Source organism: Podarcis cretensis (assembly GCF_951804945.1).
Source record: "Podarcis cretensis genome assembly, chromosome: 1".
Taxonomy (NCBI): domain Eukaryota; kingdom Metazoa; phylum Chordata; class Lepidosauria; order Squamata; family Lacertidae; genus Podarcis; species Podarcis cretensis.
In genome coordinates this window covers 92,555,710-92,576,647 of record NC_137170.1, presented here as the reverse complement: position 1 = coordinate 92,576,647, position 20,938 = coordinate 92,555,710, and the positions used below count along the sequence as shown (strand labels likewise).

Sequence of the window (20,938 nt, the reverse complement as noted above, 5' to 3'; positions counted from 1 at the left end):
CGCTTACCAGCGGAAAGGTAAACGGCGTTTCCGTGTGCGGCTCTGGCTCGCCAGAGCAGCGATGTCACGCTGGCCACGTGACCCGGAAGTGTCTCCGGACAGCGCTGGCCCCTGGCCTCTTAAGTGAGATGGGCGCACAACCCCAGAGTCTGTCAAGACTGGCCCGTACGGGCAGGGGTACCTTTACCTTTACCTATGTCACCTACACTATGTACCCAGAAGTTCAACAGGACATACACTTGCCCCGATTGCACTTTCTCCCCAGAAAAGGAAACTTATTGCCCGCCCCCGTGTGTTTTCCCCACCAGCCAACCCTCCTTTAAAGTTTAGACACCCTGAGCAGTCTGGGCTGATGGCAAGGTGGGTTTGGAAGCGCGACCCTAAAGCAGGCTCCCTCTTCAGTCAGTCCTATTAATGGCACATGATATTCCCCACGAAGTGTGCTTTCCTCCCCCCCCCCCCCCCTTTAAATTTCATGCTCCGAAATATCTCTGTGTGTGTAAAAGAGAGAGAGAGAGAATTGGACATCGCAACATAAATCCGCGCTAAGTCAACTTGAGCATGAGTATCTCTCCGGCCCGGTTCCTTCAAGCACCAAGCTGCTGAGGGGCCCGAAGGAGGCGGCTGAGGCGACGCCTTTCCTCCTGACCTCGGGCCAACAGTTGCTCGCGGGAGCGCGCTCTCCCTGACGGGCACGCGCCTTCCTGAACGCCCAAGGCGAGCGCGGGCAAGCACCGTAAGCTATAACGGGGAAAGCGTGCGAAGGATGAGGGGGTGTCTTGTGAGGGGAGGGGGCTGCGGGCCTTGCCAGTAGAAGGGGCAGGAGCGGAGCATGTTGCTCTCTTAGGGGCAGAGGGGCAGGCGGGTTGGGGCGCAGAGCTTGGTCGGGCTTCCTCGTCTGCGCTTGACTACAGCTAGTGATACTTTGGTTTGATACTGCAGCTCCTCGAAGTTAAAAATAATCCTGCATTGTTGTGTGGTGGTGGACTGTTTCTTTTGGAGAGGGAGCTCCCCTCCCCACCTTCACTCCAACCCCGGTGTGTGTGTCTAACAATATTGGTTTGTGGAGAGGAATGCTTGTCTCCTATGTCCTCCTTTCAGTCTGTGGGGCTTTCTGCCCCTCCCTCAGCTCGTTTTTGAGGAGGTAGTTAAAGGGAGAAAAAGAAAGAATTGGAGGCGGGGAGAGAGCTGCGTGCAACTTTTATTTCTCTTATAAAGAGCTCTGTTCTTCCTGTTCCCTCCAGCTTGTTGTGCTTATTATATGGGGTGAGGGGAAGGGGGGAGATGGGATGGAAACTGTGCCGTCCTCCAATTACCCCCCTCCCCTCATTTCCAGCCTTTTCTCTGTTGCATATCTTTGTAAGGATGGGTTTCAAGTTCAACCATCTGGGACTTGTCTTTTATGGCTGCAAGGAATAGGCAGTGCTCAGTTTCTAACTAAGGAGGCACAACTCCTGGCTGTCAATATCTGCTCCTCCTCCCCAATCCTACTTGCGTGGCAGCTGCTTACAGTTGTTTATTGGTGAGGGAATGCACTCCCTTCTCTGTTGTTGTCATCTTTTGCTCCACAGCTGAGCCCTGGCATGGGGAGAGGGAGAGGAAAAAGATTGAGGGTTGTACTACGGGGCCATAGGGCATTCACTGGGTTTTAGTTTATGTTACTGGGACATTAGGAGGAAACAGTCCAGACCCTTTTAACAAACTGCCTACAGCCACCCCTCTTCCCCTTAATAGAAAGGAGGGGACAGTGGAGGAGCAACACTTGATTTTGAAACAGGCGTTTTGTATCCTGCTTGCCTCTCTGTTGGGAAACAGGCAGTGACATCCTATTAATCGGAAGGAAATCTGAAACCATCGCAGCCAGGAGTACAAAAATAAAGTGCCATAAGAGTAGACCTGCAAACTGTGACTTGACACTTTCTGTTAACTAATGCAGAACAGTTGTCTGCTTTTAAATCTGCCAGGATCGTAGCCTGTGGTTTGTAATATATTCTGTAGAACTTTATAGTGGTATAGCATGCTTTCCAGTTATCTAAATAAGCCTGTGAAGCTGAGAAACAGTACTTGCCCAAGACCATTTGGTGATTTATAGCTAAATGGACATGCAACTCCTTCCAAACTTAAAAGCCTGCCTGCTATCTCACACTGGCAGTTGGTGCTCACTTGTGTAGAAGTCAGTGGGCCAGGAAGAGTATGCTTTCTTGAAATAACTAGGGTCCTTCACAACTTTCCTTTGCTCATGGGCTTCCAAGGTAACTGGGATTTCAGGAGAGTGTGATCAAACTCAGGTGACACTTGGGTATGCAGTGCGACATTAAAGGGCATATAATTTCTTAGCTGAACTGTATTTTTGAAATGCCACATACCTTTGACACACAAAAACAATGCAGGAAGGAACAGCAAAGCAGGTAAGAGGTTAAATCTGATTATATAGGCTTTCCAGCTACCTCAATGGTTGGTCTAATGCTTAGAGCAGAGGTGGATACCTTTTCCAGTATTCCCTCATGGATAGTCACCTGGGGGCCGCTTGTAGGGCATGTAGGGCATGTAGGGCACCCCCAGAGGCAAATGGGGGTATAGCACCAGATGTGACTCTTCCCTTTGTAGAGTAGGCTGCATTCCAACTATGTAGAAGTTGAAAGTTTCTACACACCTACACACCCACACAAATCTCTCCATCCATGCAAGCAAGAGACATTGTTATGGTTGAAGGATGCATTTCAGCCAGGCAACAGGACTTCAGATGAGCTTAGAGCAGGACTGGTGAAGGGTAGGGTCTAGGAGATTCCTGAGAGTCAAATAGAGAGGTCTGGAGGGCCACATCCAGTCCCCACACCTGCTCCCCTTAGCGTTAGGCATGGTTCTTTTTCTGTGAATTCTTGTTCATACTTCCCTGTCCAATCTTGGGGAGGGGGCCCTCTTCTGTAGCCACTCTGTTTCTGGGTGCCAACATTGTCACAGAGCAGGAAGGAGTGGAACTGATAGGGCTACCTTGCTATGCTCTGCTTGGAAAGTTAGCAGCTGCTTCGGCAGTCTTGTAGTACAGGTACATCAGGGGATGACAATTTAAGCTCTGTTTCTCTTGACTCTGCTCTCCCTTATTGATGCTTGGTCCAGACTTCCAGTGCTTGTCAAGCTTTCCGCTGTACTTAGAGGAATCCTAATTCCTAACCAGTGTTAGAAACTGAAATGTGAAAGCTAGGAGCTAAATAGCACCTTAAACCTAGGTTATGGGTGCAACAGCAGAATGTCTAGGTGCACTTTTTTTATAACAAAAATACAAAGCTGAAAATGAATGAACTGCAGCTAAAATATGTTCATTTTTCACGTGGTCTAGTCCTTCCCCTGCTCACCCCCCTAATATTCTTAAGAGGGTCTCTTCTCCAGCCTTTAGAGCAGGGGTAGGCAACCTAAGGCCCATGGGCTGGATGCGGCCCAATTGCCTTCTCAATCTGGCCCGCGGACAGTCTGAGAATCAGCGTGTTTTTACATGAGTAGAATGTGTCCTTCTATTTAAAATGCATCTCTGGGTTATTTGTGGGGCATAGGAATTTGTTCATCCTCCCCCCCCCAAAAAAAAAATAGTCCGGCCCACCACATGGCCTACAGCTGGAAAAGGTTGCTGGCCGCTGCTTTAGAGAGTAGCTGGAAGTGGGGAGACAGAAAAAGGTCTTCCTTTCCTTCCACTCTGCAGTTTAAATCTGAAATCTTAGGCACAGTACTGTGCCCAGAGCTCAGAAACTGCTCACACTAATGAAATTCCCTGTCGCAAAATGTGCCTAGAACAATGGTTTTGAACACTGCTCCTAACAATTTATATGTGTGTTTTCTCACATTCAGGCTTTCTCCTTTCTCTTTCTCTTTCTCTTCCCCTTGCTCTGTTCTTTTCTCCAATATCTGATTTATATGGTTAGGTCTTTGGTGGCAGGCACCTATCAATTTTTGCTTGTGATGTAAGGTGCCATGTACATTGATGGTGCTATATGAGCAATAGTAATGTAACCACTGTGGTGACTTTTGTCCTTAATGTTAAGTATCTTATTGCTATCTCTCTATAAAGATCTCTGTTCTCTGATTACAAACGACTTCAGATTGAATCACTGCCTACCAATGAAAGGAGGGCCAAAAAGCAGGGCCTCAGATGCCGTTTTTAAGGAATGGGCAGGTTCATACAGTTCATACAAAGATTATTTCAAAATACCTGCTCACAAAAACCATTTAAGGCTTTATAGAGTAAAACCAGCAGTTTGGAGTGGGTCTAGAAATGCAGTGTTAACCAGTGGAACTGCTACGTAATAGTCTTAAATAAATAATATAGGGCTTGACTTTTTATTGGCAATCATCTTGGTGTTAGGTGTAGCAACCTTAAAAGGAAACAGAGAGGAAACTGATATACTTATACTATACTCAGTTATTTACTGTCACTTTGGGTAGTTCTACCTTAGCAATGATAAAGAGTTCTCCTTAAGAGAAGAAACAAGTTGGAAATTTGTTTGTGCAACTACAACCTTTCTACTTCCTATGTTGTCTTATCACTGGAACTATTATTGGGCATTACATGTATTGCAGCTCTGGAATGATCTGACCCATGTTGAATATTTTCTAAAAATTCCCTGAGCAAAACACTTTAGCTTGTGTCCAAGTCTGTGGATTCCCCCACCCCCACCCCGCAATCAGAGTGTTGCTTCCTTAATTTCTTGACATCCTTTTACCACCTGTGAATTTATCTGCACAAAGCAACTTTGGCCTTGGTTATGTTATATGTGCTTGGTACATCCAGACTTGATTACTGTAATATACTCTACATGGGGCTGCCTGTAAGAACATAGATTGCTGCCTTGAACCATGCCAAGATATGGTCTACTTCGCCCAGTATTTTCTATTCTGATTTGCAGTGCTGTCTGGGATCTTGGCCAGGTGGCGCTGTGGGTTAAAGCCTCAGCACCTAGGACTTGCCGATCGAAAGGTCGGCGGTTCGAATCCCTGCGGCGGGGTGCGCTCCCGCTGCTCGGTCCCAGCGCCTGCCAACCTAGCAGTTCGAAAGCACCTCCGGGTGCAAGTAGATAAATAGGGACCGCTTACCAGCGGGAAGGTAAACGGCGTTTCCGTGTGCGGCTCTGGCTCGCCAGAGCAGCGATGTCACGCTGGCCACGTGACCCGGAAGTGTCTCCGGACAGCGCTGGCCCCTGGCCTCTTAAGTGAGATGGGCGCACAACCCCAGAGTCTGTCAAGACTGGCCCGTACGGGCAGGGGTACCTTTACCTTTACCTTTACTGGGATCTTAGCAAAGTGTTTTCACATAGCATGCATCATCATCATTATTTTTCTGGAGATGTCAGGGACTGAATCCTGAAACCTTCTATATGCAAAGTGTGTGCCGTACCACTGTGCTGTGGTCTATTCCTATAGAAGCCAAAAGTTTATTTGTTAGCAGGTATCTAATTAGTAAAGGAAGTATGTGTTCTTTTCTTGAACATAGCAAGTGGATTATCTAACAAGGGGGCAGCCCCACCCTACAGAACTGATCACAAGACATGCACACCATTTGAATGGCAATGCCCATCGACTTGGGCCCCCTTTCAAATATTGTATTGGGGGGGGGGATGAAGGGACCTCAGCCCCAGAAAACTTCACAAAGTGGTTCAAATCTTTCTAAGAGCCAACTCTCTCAGAAAGGAAAGTATACTTACTGATTATTTGTGTATGCTAACATAAGAAATCCACTGTGGATGGATGCCACATTAAAAATGGTGACATGTTAAATGGCATGTCTAGAGAGTTTGACTACTAACTAGAAGTTTCAGCTCCAATTTGGGCAGCAAACCTAACCACATGTTAACACATTTGACTAGGTATATAGCCAAACTCGCAGTGCCCAGGGGATGGTAAGAGATCCAGCATACAGTGACTAATTATTATAGCAAAGAACCTGAAATTATCCAAAGGTTTATGTGATTAGAACATTCTTGGCCACTGTTGCTTTGCCAAAATGGAAGCCAAAAACTGGTTTTACAGGATGATTTTGTGCAGTGTATTATCCTTTGAGCAAACAGTGTAAGGTTTTGTTTGTTTTTCAAATCAGAAAAGTAGTACCAGTAATTCTTGATGAATTCAAACTATTTATTTCTTCATTTCTTCATTTCTCCATTTATCTGCTCTGTCTCTAACTAAGTCAAAGTGCTTTCTCTCCTAATCTAGGATGCAGTCCTGACCCAGCTTACCTGGAAGTAAGCCCCATTTAATTCAGTTGGACTTACCGTATTTTTCGCCCTATAGGACGCACTTTTCCCCCTCCAAAAATGAAGGGGAAATGTGTGTGCGTCCTATGGGGCGAATGCAGGCTTTCGCTGAAGCCTGGAGAGCGAGATGGGTCGGTGCGCACCAACCCCTCTCGCTCTCCAGGCTTCAGGAAGCTATCCGCAAGCCTTGCAAGCCCGGTGGGAGTTCCCACAGGCTTGCAGGGCTTGCGGGCAGCAGCCTGCAGCCCGAAGCATGGGGCGCCCTCCGGAGGGCGCCCCATGCTTCGCGCAGGTGTCCGCAAGCCTTGCGAGCCCGGCGGGAGTTCCCGCGGGCTTGCAAGGCTTGCGGGCAGCAGCCTGCAGCCCACAAGCTCGGGGGACAGCGGGGAGGTGCAGCACCGCCATCCCGCTGTTCCCCGACCTGGTTTGGAGGCTGCCAGCCCCACAAGCTCGGTGGACAGATATCCGCAAGCCTGGGGAGACCGGCAGGACTTCCCGCCGGGCTCCCAAGGCTTGCGGATAGCAGTCTGTTCTGGGGGCTGGGGTCGGGAGAGGCTCGGGCTTCCCCCACCCCAGCCCCGCACCTGGGGAAAAAAAAATTTCCCCCTTTATTTCCCCCCAAAAAACTAGATGCGTCCTATGGGCCAGTGCGTCCTATAGGGCGAAAAATACGGTACTTCTGAGTTAGATATGGTTAGGACTGTCCTGTCCTTGCACCTTGTCTGTTCAATATTTCTTAATTCTGTTCCCTCTTTGAGTCCCCTTTCACACATTTCTTGATTACTGCATTGAACTTTCACTTTCAAAATCTCCTCTATTTCTTTTTCTTTCTGAAAAATATAATTTTATTTTTTTGTTATGACAATAAACTATAATAATATTTAACAAACTTTGGAGTGCTGCTGTTCTTGTCACATTACCCATTTTCCTCTTTGAGTTTGTACTTCTGTTGCAAATAATAGAATCATCATCAAAACTTTAATAAATCTGTGGAGGCACGTCTCTCTGTAGTAACTTCTCTACTTCCGCAGGCTCAAATAATAAGAATTGTTTCCATTGTTGTAGAACTGTCTTTAATGTTTGGCTCCTTGACAGAGTTGTTTTTATTTTATTTAATCAATGAGAGAAGTTTCAGTAAAGCCAGTGTAAGTCTACAGATCTGAGACTCACAGTGCATCATGGTGCATGAGTTAACTTGTATCATAAAACCCTTAGATAACCAGTTTGAACCTAGCAACATTTTGGTCATTTCTGGAAGTTCTAGCATTCTAGTATGTCCCATCAACCATCTTTGTTTTCTTGACTTTCTCTTCCTGTATTCAGGTTAGGACTGTGATACTCTGGAGAAATCTTTTTGACATGGGTATGCCTTCCAGCTAACCCAGGGATGAAAAGAAAAACAGAAGAGTATTCATGGAAGCCAGTACTACAGAGCAAATTTTCTCCATGTGACCGATTCAAGCATGCCTGCTGCATCTGCAGGGGGTTTCTTTATGTTTATGGTGGACGGCAAAATACTAGCTTGAATGATTTCTGGCGATACAAGATAGGTAAGTTTTCCTGTTCACCAAATAATAATAATAATAATAATAATAATAATAATAATAATAATAATAAGTTTTATTTGTATCCTACCCATTTGACTGGGTTGCTCCAACAAATTATAAAAACACAGTAAAACATCAAACATTAAAAACTTTCCTATAGAGAGCTGTCTTCAGATGTTGTCTAAAAGTAATATATTGTAGTTACATGTATCATTATGCCACTGACTAAACCAAATCTACATGCTGTATTCACACAAACCTGTTTTTCTTCTGGTGGTAACAATTATCTCGAGACAACCTGATGAAATTTCCACCAGATTCTTTCTATAGCAGATTCCTGCCCCCCCCCCCAATCCAAGTAAACAAAGTAAGATTAATGAAACTTTATCACCCTAACAAGATTACAATAATAATAATGATCATTATGTGGATTCTTCATTCAAGCCCACCTTTATGGAAAGCTAACACAAACCTTTTCCACATATGAAAATAAAAATAATGTAGAAGTATTATGATAACTACCTGAGGCACTTGCAGGCAAATGTTTTTGTTTTTCTGGTAAACCATACCCTTGGTTTCCTGTGTTGATAAGGAAAAGTGAACATACCTGTTCAGAAACCATTGCTGTTTCTCTTGTGTGATCCAGTGCAACAGCTTTTATGTCATTACCATTTCAGAAACTAGGAGAATGCTGAGTTTATATCAAGTCACAGGGTAGTAGGCCATGGGATAAATACACAGTTTAATTACACATTATCAAAAATCGAGCTGCTGCCAAAATGTCATATGTCCAGTCCACGCTGCCTCTATAACATATAGTAAAATATATACACTTCCTTGCTGCTGTTCTACATCAGCTGACACTGGAGGGACAGGAAGTCTCATTGCATTCTCGTGCTAAGCAAGTTAAACTATGTTTATGGAGGGAAAGGATGAAACTTGGTAAGTGGTGACTGGTTTTGGTGGCAGCCCATATTTCTGATGTGCATTTTCTGCCTCAGCCATGTGTTTTGTCTGTGGCCAGCAACTGTTTGAGAGAGACTCAATAAAATGCAAACCGAGACTGCGCTTGTCCAGTAACATACATCCTTTTTAACAGACAAGTCTTGTTGGAGAGTAGTGCAAGCAGATGGAGCCAGTATTTTCCAGCGCTGCAGACTGGCCATTGTGAAACTTGTCCATAGAGCTGAAGCTCTTGCCTTGTTTTCTAATACACAGGGACCCATAGGTATCCACTTCAATGCATCACAGAGGATGACAGTCCATGTTTTACTTGCTTAATCTCTGTGGAATTTTAACAGAGCTTGATATAAATAACTGCTCCATGTTGGGAGAAAGACAGGTTAGGTGATTTCATGGGTCCCTTTCACACCTTGACAATCTTAATCAAAACACTTTCTAGAGAATAATGAATGGGAGAGACTGGAAAACTCAGAAGATGGCCCTGAAGAACTGGAGGAGCACACAATGGTGGATTATCAGGCAAGTTTGAATTGATTTGTTCTTGTTGTTGTTTAGTCATTTAGTCGTGTCCGACTCTTCGTGACCCCATGGACCAGAGCACACCAGGCACTCCTGTCTTCCACTGCCTCCCGCAGTTTGGTCAGACTCATGTTTGTAGCTTCGAGAACACTGTCCAACCATCTCGTCCTCTGTTGTCCCCTTCTTCTTGTGCCCTCCACCTTTCCCAACATCAGGGTCTTTTCCAGAGAGTCTTCTCTTCTCATGAGGTGGCCAAAGTATTGGAGCCTCAGCTTCAGGATCTGTCCTTGCAGTGAGCACTCAGGGCTGATTTCCTTAAGAATGGATAGGTTTGATCTTCTTGCAGTCCATGGGAATCTCAAGAATCTCCTCCAGCATCATAATTCAAAAGCATCAATTCTTCGGCGATCAGCCTTCTTTATGGTTTGAATTGATTTAGTCCTGTACAATACAATAACTAGTTCTTCTTTGCTACTGTGGACTCAGCTATACAGCTGCAAATATAATGTTTTAAGTGTATTTTAAGTGCATTATACAAATGTGACACTAGATGGTGAGCTTATGGCAAATTCAATATATTTTTCAAGACACTTCTTAAAAAAGCATTTTCACAGTGTTTTGTATATGTGTCTAGATTCCACCTGTCATTTCCCCATTATAGTCTGTGTGGCTGGTGCTGTTCTGTAGTTTAGTTTCCTGGTCGGCTCAGACTTCTGCTTCAGGGTAAGAATCTCTATTCTCTTCTTTCTGCAGCAGCAAAAATATCCAGCCCCCCCCCCCGAGAAACTGCTGGGTATGTGTAACACTTGTATTCCTACAGGTCAGGTAACTGTTGTTAGCAGAAAGAACTCTAGAAGGGGAGGGAACAACCCTTCTTTCCTAGAGAGGTTCTGCTACTGTGTTCTTTGAGGGCCTCCTTTCACTGATCACATTTTTGAGACATAAACCTATAAATACAAAGTGTGATTGAACAAACACACACTTGCAAACATATGTATGGTTGTTGTTTTTCTTTAACTAAATTAGTGAGTGGGTAGTGTTATTATTGGAGTAAGATGATAGTTTGCTGTTCTCCTTTTAGGTGAAATAAGGTGAACAAGCATTTGGTTTGCTGTTCTCCTTTTAGGTGAAATAAGGAACAGAGTACCATGGTTTTTTTGCAGGTGGCTTTTTTTGGCATATTGTTCTCTGTTAGTGACAAGGTTGTTTCGTTGAGAGGGAATGACAATGAAACAGCCAGTCAGCTGTAGGAGGACATTCCTTTCAGTAACGTTATTCAATTTATTTTTACCTACTAGGGTTGATTTAAATATTAGAAACCTTACAGCTGGCCTATGTGGAAGCTGTCAAAAAGCACATCTATGTGGTGCTCTGGCTGGCAAGCAGACACTTTAAAAACATCTTATCTTGTGTGTCTGCTTAGTATGTGCAGCATCTGCCATGTTCCTCAGTTATCTTTGTGACTGCTGACACTACCCATTTTAAATGTTACACCTGATGTGTTTCTGCAGCCTCTGTGGAGGTAACATAACATTTCAAATCAGCCCCAAGTATATGTCCCACAAATCAATTTGCACAGCCCCCTTAAAAGATGTGCCTCAAAATTATTATTTGTTCAGTAGACATTATAGATACCCCCAACAATAGTGTATTTAAAATATTTTTGTCATTCCTACAGGCCAAGCATGAGGAAACTCACATTTGGGCCACTCTATCTGGCACTTACTTAGTCATGCTGGCCACATGACCCGGAAGCTGTATGCCAGCTCCCTCAGCCAATAAAGCGAGATGAGCGCCGTAACCCCAGAGTTGGTCATGACTGGACCTAATGGTCAGGGGTCCCCTTACCTTTTTTATCTGGCACTTAAGCTCTCTTAGCCCTCTCCCCTCACTGGCACTGCTCCGTGCCCTGTCTTTCTTTTCCCCATGATAATGCCTCTTGCTTGCCTGGCATTTTGCATTACAGGAATGTAGCCCTCCTGTCAAATCCATTGCCCCACTGGCTTTGCCCTCTCAGCACCACTGGCATGTGGTTCCCAAAAGTTGCTCACGAGGGAATGTAGCCTCGGGCTGAAAAGGGTTCTCCACTCTGGCTGTAGGCTTTAACACCTTGCAGAAAGGTTCATTGTCAACAAATATTGTAATAAATGTTCTGTGACCACAGTACTATCCCCCTGAAGTGGCTAGTGGGATTTGCCTTAGTAAGCAAGCCTTTTGGATTTAATTCTGTGTGTTCAATATTTAAGTGTGCTTGCAATCACAAAAGTTGGCATAGCCCATTCTGCGCCTCTCTCCATTGAAACATACAACATTCACTTCTGAGGATTCGTTGCAGGCCGGACTGGAGTATGGTTTTAGCTTCTTTGGGGGGGTATGTATATGTAGAGCATGGTGCATGGGACCATTACTCCTTCCATATGTCTGTTGCTGGAGTGCAGCTTAGATTGTGATTTGAAATTTACAATGAATTCACTTGATTGCATTTGACTTTGGAAGATACAAGTATGTTTTACAAGAACATCATTATTTTACTTTCAGGGTATCCTCTATATCTTTGGTGGAATGGTGGATTCTGCTTTCACACTGAGAAAGAATCCTCTTTGGATGTATGACACTGGTATGGAACTAGAAAAGCAACATCTTTAAACAGGATTGCATATAGATTTGATAACTATGTAGGTAGGGCAGCCTGTTTGGGTGGAGTAGACAGGTGAGAAACTTTTGACATGCCTTGTTTGCCAGTATATCTGCCTGAGCTTGCTTGAAGCATCAGATTTCCAGTCAAGTTCCAGTAAGATCAATAGTCAATCCATTTGAAGTATAGAATGTTTTAACATTTCAGGTAAACGTATCTACAGAAAAAGAAACACCAGGCTATTTAACAAGAAGCTTCCCCCATGTCATTCACTATAGGATTATTCACAGCAAAACTACCCAGCAAAAGTACAGGAGTAGGAGGAGGTTGAGAAATCCACTTAACTACCTTTGTGTTGGAATCAATGTTTCACTAAACACAAATTTAGTAATTCAGCTATATATTTGTGACAGAACACGGAGTATTAGGGGCCAGGACAGTCCTAGCATTCTTCCATTTGTTGATCATGTCTTTTCTGTATAGTTGGCAGGGATCACTGCACATCTGATCAGTTCCTGGGAACCATGAATTGCAGCCAGAAGCCTCAAGCCAATTTAATGGCATACTAATACCTTTCAAACATTACAGAAGAGATATAGTTGGCTTGTGTCTGAGAACCAGGGGTCTGCTCTTTTGCTATAGTGTATGCAAAACATTTCTTAGGTCCGGGCCTCATGAGAAAGCAAGATGAGATCTCTGCATATTCCCAAGGATGGTGGGTGGGGACACAAAGCCTTACCAGCCAATACTATAACATCATAACAACAGTACATTCATCATCTTCTTTGGATTGGGGACAATAAATATGGTTGTATTTTTTCACCATAGGAAGCTGAGTCTGATCAGTGGTTTGTCCCATCCAATATTGTCTATCCTGGTTCAAAGTGGCTCCCCCAGGTCTCTTTTTGCCATGATATCAGATTTTTTTTTTTAATAACTGAATATACCTAGGATTGAACCTGTAGCATTAAATATGCAAGACACTGAGCCATGGGTACTTCTTATTTTTTGCCAGTGTCACTTCTGACAAACACTGTTGAGATGCTACTTTGGGGCGATATTTATGACAGATGAAAGCTACCTTAGTTGCTGTTAAGGAGAACTGAACAACTTTCTTGGTTCCCATCTCCACAGTTCAATGGGCCTTGCATGACATTACAAATAGAGCAGGAGTACCCTCTTGTGGTTAGTATTGTAACTGATATTTTATTGAAACTGCAGATTCAGCTAAGTGGATGGAGCGCCAACTCACAGCAGGGGAGAGTGAGGTAAGAAATTTGGAAAACAGAAATGTGTGAATCATACATGAAACATGTTGCTTTGTTGATCCAACAGCTTGCTTAGGAATATGTTCTGAAAACTGTTCCAGACTGGGTTCATCCAGGGAAACGCAGCAGCAGAGTAATTTTATGCTGTTGGTATCACTTTTTCACTGTAAGGGGAGGGATACTTATTTCCTCTATATTCTTAAATCATCTATATAGCATGTATATTTTTGGATCTTAAAATAGGAGTGGTGTATCACTTGGCCTTTGTCAATACAGGGAAGGAAGAAATTTCCAGCAGCTTTCATCTCCTGCAGCCTCTGGCACCCTTCAAAATCTGCTTTGAAGGGTCCCCCAGCACACTGGAGCATATTACAGTGGTACCTCGATGCTTCAGGTTACAGACTCCGCTAACCCAGAAATAGTACCTCAGGTTAAGAACTTTGCTTCAGGATGAGAACAGAAATCGTGCTGCGGCGGCAGCAGGAGGCCTCATTAGCTAAAGTGGTACCTCAGGTTAAGAACAGTTTCAGGTTAAGAACGAACCTCCGGAGCGAATTAAGTTCTTAACCTGGGGGACAGCTGAAAATGGCTTCCTTCCTCATTCTACTGACTTTACTGCCAGCTGAGCAACACAGTTGGACACAACCCATGAGTGTTTCTTTGGTTATAATATGTAGCACATTTATAACTGCTCTCTATACCAAATTACTTATGGTTTATTAATTATAGATTATGAGCTGCCCAGATAATGTTAAAGGGTAGCTATATAATTTTTCATTAATAAATACCAGGGTTTCTTCATGTATATAGGTACTAAAGAATATTTTGGTGAAAACCAGGCATACCATTTGGAAGCATGCGGCACTAGGGAAGTGTAGGCTGCCACACTTCATGAAGACAAGCACACACAACCAAGAGCTTAGGTTCAGGCAGCTCTTAACATCAAGGATCAAGGTCTTGTGTGGTGGGGGCAGCCTGTACTTGTTCCTTCAAGTTTTGAACTACCTTCCCTCCTAAGCAGCAGCAGTAGTAGTAGTGATGTTGCAAGGGGCTTAGTCAAGGGTTGAACAGAGGCAGCCTTGCCTTTCCAACTTTTATTCCTGTGAAATGGTACCAGAGCTTTACTTCTATGTTGTAAAGAGCTTCCAGGCTGCTTTCATCCTCCATGAGACATACTTTGTCCTAACCAGCTTTGCAAACAGTGCTGTATTATCATTTTTTTCAGGGACTTTTTTGAAGACTCACTATCAAACAAACCTGAGTCACAGCCTCAACTATGACGTAATTGCCACTTTTAACATGCAGGTTTCCCCCCCCCCCCCCAACTATTTGCTAATCCATCCTTTTCTGAGAGGGGTTTATTTTCCTAGATGATGCCCTTCTCTATAGTTAGGATGGTTTCTTCTGGTGGAAACATTGTATGGACACAATACATTTCTTGCACTTCATTGCACTAGCTATTTATTATTAGAAGTGCTCCTACTGCTCATTCTGGACTTGAATTTTCTGTTACCTAATTTTTATAGTCGTAGGGGATTCTGGAGTAGAGTGACCATGTAACTAACTCTGCCTTCCTGGGTAGAAATGTTTGGAAAGTATGCCCTTTCCAGAGGCACCATCATGCTTGCTTATGCAGTGCAATGGAATATGAGTAACTCTCGTGGCTGTTCATTGCTTTTTTTCTACTCCTTCAATTGATAACAAGCCCCTGTCCCATACCCATCAAGTGGTTGTATGAACAGAAATGCTCAGTGGTATTTCGGGTTAAGAACATAATTTGTTCTGGAGGTCTGTTCTTAACCTGAAACTGTTCTTAACCTGAGGTACCACTTTAGCTAATGGGGCCTCCCGCTGCCACTGCACAATTTCTGTTCTCATCCTGAAGCAAAGTTCTTAACTCGAGGTACCATTTCTGGGTTAGAGGAGTCTGTAACCTGAAGTGTCTGTAACCTGAGGTACCACTGTACCAATGTTCATAAAGGTGTCAGTTATTGGTGTTTTACAAGGCCAGTGTGAATGCATTTTTAAGTGGAAGTAGTAAGGGGGGGGGGACGCAGGTGGCGCTGTGGGTAAAAGCCTCAGCGCCTAGGGCTTGCCGATCGAAAGGTCGGCGGTTCGAATCCCTGCGGCGGGGTGCGCTCCCGCTGCTCGGTCCCAGCGCCTGCCAACCTAGCAGTTTGAAAGCACCTCCGGGTGCAAGTAGATAAATAGGGACCGCTTACCAGCGGGAAGGTAAACGGCGTTTCCGTGTGCGGCTCTGGCTCGCCAGAGCAGCGATGTCACGCTGGCCACGTGACCCGGAAGTGTCTCCGGACAGCGCTGGCCCCTGGCCTCTTAAGTGAGATGGGCGCACAACCCCAGAGTCTGTCAAGACTGGCCCATACGGGCAGGGGTACCTTTACCTTTAGTAAGGGGGGGGGGAGTCTGCTTGGATAGATGTGATGGCAACAACTGTTAATGGTAGTTGTTTCATTACTTTCCTCTCTGCAGGGACCGGCTCCAGTTAATCGGAAGGGCCACAGTGCAGTTGTCCACAAAGGCATCATGTACATGTATGGCGGATACGTTGACCTTAAGGGTGCTTCTCAAGAATTCTGGACTTTATGTCTAAGTAAGTAAGTTGAGCTTTCTCTGTAGGCATGTTACTGCAACCCAGCAGTGAGGGCTTGTGTCCTTATTAGGCTTATCGGGCATGCTCCTTGGGCTGTGGTGTGATTTGGCCCAAACTGCAGCCACCACTTGGTGTCATATGGCATCAGCCATGGGACAGACAGGTAAACATGCAGGGCCATCTTGAAAATGAATAATTGGTAGTACACTCTATGTGCACTTCCAATTGTTGCTTTCCAGCTGCTGGTAGAATTTTGCACTTTTTCTGTCACCCTACCCACCTGTCAAAGTGGTATTGTGTGTGTGTGTGTGTGTGTGTGTGTGTGTGTGTGTGTGTGTGTTTCAAATTCAGCAACCACCCAATTAGTTAGAAAGGGAAGAGCTAGAAATTCCTTTGATTCTTTGCAGCCACAACTTGAATTTAAGAGTGTACTTTGGGTTCTTCCTTTGAAACTCAATCCCCTGATGTCATGTGACTGGCAGTTGGACAGTTCTGTCAAAGTGGCCAGCAGTGGGTAGGGGAATTTTGGATCCTGCTCCCCATCCATACTGAAGTGGCTGGTGGTTATGATACAAAACCCTTTTGAAACGTCTAGAATGAAAATGCAATCCTGTAGCTGGCTTCGGCTCCATGTTTATCTGGGTATTGAATTAAACCAGGAATGGGGGAACTTATGGGGGAGCTTATGGACCAAATATGACCTTTCAAGCCTCTCTACCTGGTCCTCTAGACTCTTCCCATGCCACACATCTAAGAGTCCTGCTCCATGCCCTCCTCGAGTGCTTATGCCTGTCTGGAATGTGTAACGGCAACAGGATGTCATTTACATGCCTTGAAGGAGGATGGCGTATATGTAGAAATCTCTAACTTTGTATTCCTGTGGTAAAGGCACTTGTGAAGGAGTACTTTGCAGGATTAAACCCTCCTGCTCTCCATTGAGAAAGGGGACAAGACACAACTTCTTCCCCTGCTCCCAACCGTATGTTTAGTTAGGTTTTGCAAACCCTTATTAAACATCAGCTCACCACCTGAAATTATTTGGATCTGGGGAACTGTGCACAGCCTTTAGTCACATCTGTTGATTTTTGTCTCTGGTCCTACCCCACTGGCATGCAAGCCCCAGAAGAGAATGTAGATATTGGGCTGGAAAAGGTTCCCTGCCCCTATGTTGAAACAGAAATGGACTGTAATCTTCTTCCTTCAGATAAAAAACAGTGGACACCAGCTGTATCTTACGGTGGTAGCCCAGGCCCTCGACATGGCCACTCAGCTGTGGTTCATGGCAACAACATGTACTTGTTTGGAGGGCTGATGGGTCTGAGTGAACAAAAGGACTTCTGGAAGTGGGATTTCATGGCTGCCAACTGGTCTAGTATCAGAACGAGGTAAAATCTTTTGAGAGCTATTCACCAGCAGTTTCAGTAAGCTGTAGTTTTGAGAATGGAGTAGATAAAACTACCCAAAATTAGAAAGGTTAAAAATATGTGTGTCTCGGGGAGCTAGGCAGCTATGACGGCTGCCTCTGAGGGATGTGGATTAAGCTGTATTTGTACTTTGCGGAACAGCTAGTTGGTTCCCTTTCTAACGTGGGGTAGGGAATGTGTGGTGCTCTGGGTGCTGTGGGACTCCCAACCCCCATCAGCCCCATCTAGTGTGTCCAGTTCATTGGGGATGGTGGGAGTTGTAGTCTAGCAACACCCAGAGGGTCAAAAGTTCCCCACCTCTGCTTATAAGCTGTTGAACTCATGCTTTAATAATGCACATGTTCACATCATTCTAGTCACATTCTCTGTGATCCAAAGAACGCTGTTGAAAAGCAGAAGGCATTTCTAATGCACTTCTTGCGCAAGGTCTCCTGTGGTGTAATGGTTAAGAGCCATAGACTCGTAATCTGGTAAACTGGGTTCGATTCCCCGCTCCTCCACATGCAGCTGCTGGGTGACCTTGGGCTAGTCACACTTCTCTGATGTCTCTCAGCCCCACTCACCTCACAGAGTGTTTGTTGTGGGGGAGGAAGGGAAAGGAGAATGTTAGCCGCTTTGAGACTCCTTTGGGTAGTGATAAAGCGGGATATCAAATCCAAACTCTTCTTCTTCTTCCTGTTCTGGAAGAGGCTGCCGTGGGAAGTCAGGCCCTGATATGCAAAACTACTGGTACAATGCTTTGATAAGGGAGGATTACATTTATATACTGAGCCACACATTTCTGGCAGAATCAGGCAGAGACTTTTTGAGGAGGTACCTTTTTAAAATTAGGGCAGTTTCACAAATGTTTGTACTTTTTAAAAGAAAGTATATTCACCTTGGGCTGACCAAGAATTATTGCATAATGATCCGTAACTGTCAATTTAGGGAGCATTATATATTCAGATACCTTCATTCAGTGCAGTTCCTTCTAAATTATGTAATTAATGATGCTGTATAGTGCTGACCAAACAGAAACTAAAATCCTACCTCATTTTCATCAGCATAAACATTACTGATCTGTGTTCCTTGTTCTCTGTTGTGCTTGTGTTTAGTCACGGGCCTCCTAAAGTGGTGGGGCACTCAGCTTTAATATTTGAAGATTCCATGCTGCTCTTTGGTGGAGGAATTTCTAATACCAGGCCAAGCAGTATTCTGTGGAAATACCATTTTCCATCTCAGATGTGGAAACAACTGGCTAGGACAACAGAACCTTCATCCAAAGCTTTTCACTGCATGTTGGGGATTGGATATGGCTTCCAAGGGATTGCTGGTTCTTCAAGGAAGTCACTCAGCTATTTGCATCAAAAAGAAATGGGTTGTTCAAAGCTACTGGCCATCTCTAAGCAGCATGCCTGTTTCTGTGAGTATATTCACCAGGAGCCCTCATACCAAACATTCAGCAATGACGGTAGCACTGAAATTGAAATGAAAACATTTTGCCTGTCTCGGGAGGAGCCAGGATTTTGCTCACGCCAAACCACTTTGAGTTCAGAACTGAGTGCAAATGAGAAAACATGCATATTGTCTGAGAGAGAGAGAACATCCAACCTAAACCTACCAAGCGAACAGGAGTTTGCCACTCTTGACTTTACAGAGGAAAATGCAAGCTTCATTGATCTGACACCTGCTTCCGTGGACATTTGCAATTCTTCTGCCTCCATGGACATTAGTGAGTCTTCTGCTGTGCTGCTGCTTATTGGAGGTAAACCTTTGTCAAGTTCCTCTTCAATTTCATTTTGGCAAATGGAGCTAGACAAAATTTAAATGGTGCATATACACACACTAAGGAGTGAGAGAAAAAAAATACACCCTGTTGTATTTTACCCATTTTGTCATGAAACCAAAATGTCATGTGAATATGAAGTATTTAAGTATTTGAGAATGACAGCGTTACCACTTCATGGAGCCACTCACTCAGGGAAACAAACCATGCTGCTATTTTCAATGACCTGGTTTGGGCCTGCATACTTGGATTAAGCAGCTTCATTGTGAATGCAGAAAAAGCGTCCAGTAAACCTGCTGCTTATTCCTACAGCTAATTATTTTATTTATATAGAGCAGAGCTGTTCAAATTGTGGCCCATGGTGGTCTGCAGCATGGCTCTGGATTTGTAGTTGAAGATGGAACATCAATAGTCGTGTTGATTTTTAATTGTTTTTTATGCCTTATATTGTATTCTTACTGAATTACAATTTGAAATCTATGGCATATGAATTGGAATACAATATACAGAAAACAAAAGGAATAATAAAAATACAATTAAAAATCATACTGCAGCCAGCCTAGCACATTACAGTTGCTACAACAGCACAAAAATCCTTAATCAGTCTACCAAGACTCTCAGCAACCTTCAAGTGGTCCATGAGAAAATGTTTTGGAAGCACTGCTTTAGAGGTGTACATAAGGGCATGTTTAAACCAGTGGACAACTTAGTTCATAGCTGCTTTGCCATACCACTTGAATCTACATCACTCCATCATCTCTGTAGAATGACTCCTAGAAAAAGAACCAAAATTAACTTAATTCCCCTGTAGTTAAGCAGGCTTCTCCCTCAGCCAGGGAAGGGTTAATGGGCAGAGTGCACAGATGTGCATACACTCACTCCATCCTTCCCCAGTAGCTAGGCTTTGGATGGGGGGAGGGTGTCCCCCCCCTTCTGCCAGTCTATTGGAAGATGTGATCTACTTGGAGTTTAGGTGGGGAAATGAGATAATCTCCCCCTAGCTTTTTTCAAAACCAATTGCAGAAGGGGTATGTGCATGCCACAGCTGGGGCTTTGAGCCCCACACTGGGGTATAAATGTTCCTGCATTGCAAGGGGTTGGACTGTATGACCCTTGTGGTCCCTTCCAACTACACAATTCTATAATTCTATAGTAACTGAATATAATGCTGAAAATCAATTCTGGTGCTTGTTTGGGAGTATCACAGTACTTTGCTGGTCCCCAAGGAAGGATATTTTTTTGTTTGGCCATTCCCACTGGTGAATCTTGAAATCTGCTGTGCTCAGAGATGGAAAATGGTCCCTTGAAGTTAACCTTTCCTGACATTTTCCAGAAAACAAGATTACAAAGTACACAGCTATTGCAAAAGCTTGCCGTATGCCTTATCAGTTTCAGAAGTGCTGCTCTTCAAATTGTCTTTAAAAGTTTAGCTGCCACTAAACAGCACATGGTGAGCTTTATAAGTGATCTTATTTTTATATTTTTAGACTTTGACATTTATTTTTTATGATAAAACTACATAAAATTATATTACTATGTTTTTGTGATTAAACTATATAAGCATCATTTTTTGTATGTATGCTGTTTGTATCTGAGAAGCAATGCATGATTGATGAAGGATTTAAAGTTGGACAATAATTACAAAAGCATATATTATTAAATTGTTGGCAATATGGCTGGTTATTAGTCACCATTTGATTTAGACTTAATGTGGCACTTTGCCTGTAGCAATTGTGTAAAAACACTTTTAAGAATCAGTGTACCCCTTTAGAATGAAGTGGAGGTCAAAATTTGTTGATCTAAGAAGCAATTTGGATTCTGGAATAAAATTTAAGGCCTAATTCTAGGTCAGCAAGTCAATTAATTCACTTTCCAGACAAAATTGTGGGTAGAAATCTTAAGACTGAACTTCTCTCCTTGGGTGCAACTATTACTTGCTATCATTCATATGAGAGGTCAGCAGAAAA

General features: G+C 43.9%; 1 protein-coding gene across 1 annotated transcript; it reads left to right on the top strand.

Annotated features, from left to right (window-relative positions):
• Positions 1–487: 487 nt before the first annotated feature.
• Positions 488–20,817, top strand: LOC307211973 (leucine-zipper-like transcriptional regulator 1 homolog). The gene is made up of 8 exons (XM_079969117.1): positions 488–736; positions 7,563–7,789; positions 9,189–9,268; positions 11,807–11,885; positions 13,125–13,171; positions 15,662–15,782; positions 16,987–17,167; positions 18,301–20,817. The coding sequence occupies exons 2-8, from the start codon at positions 7,627–7,629 to the stop codon at positions 19,010–19,012; spliced, it is 1,383 nt and encodes a 460-aa protein (XP_079825243.1). The 5' UTR covers positions 488–736; positions 7,563–7,626; the 3' UTR covers positions 19,013–20,817.
• The last annotated feature ends 121 nt before the right edge of the window (positions 20,818–20,938 follow it).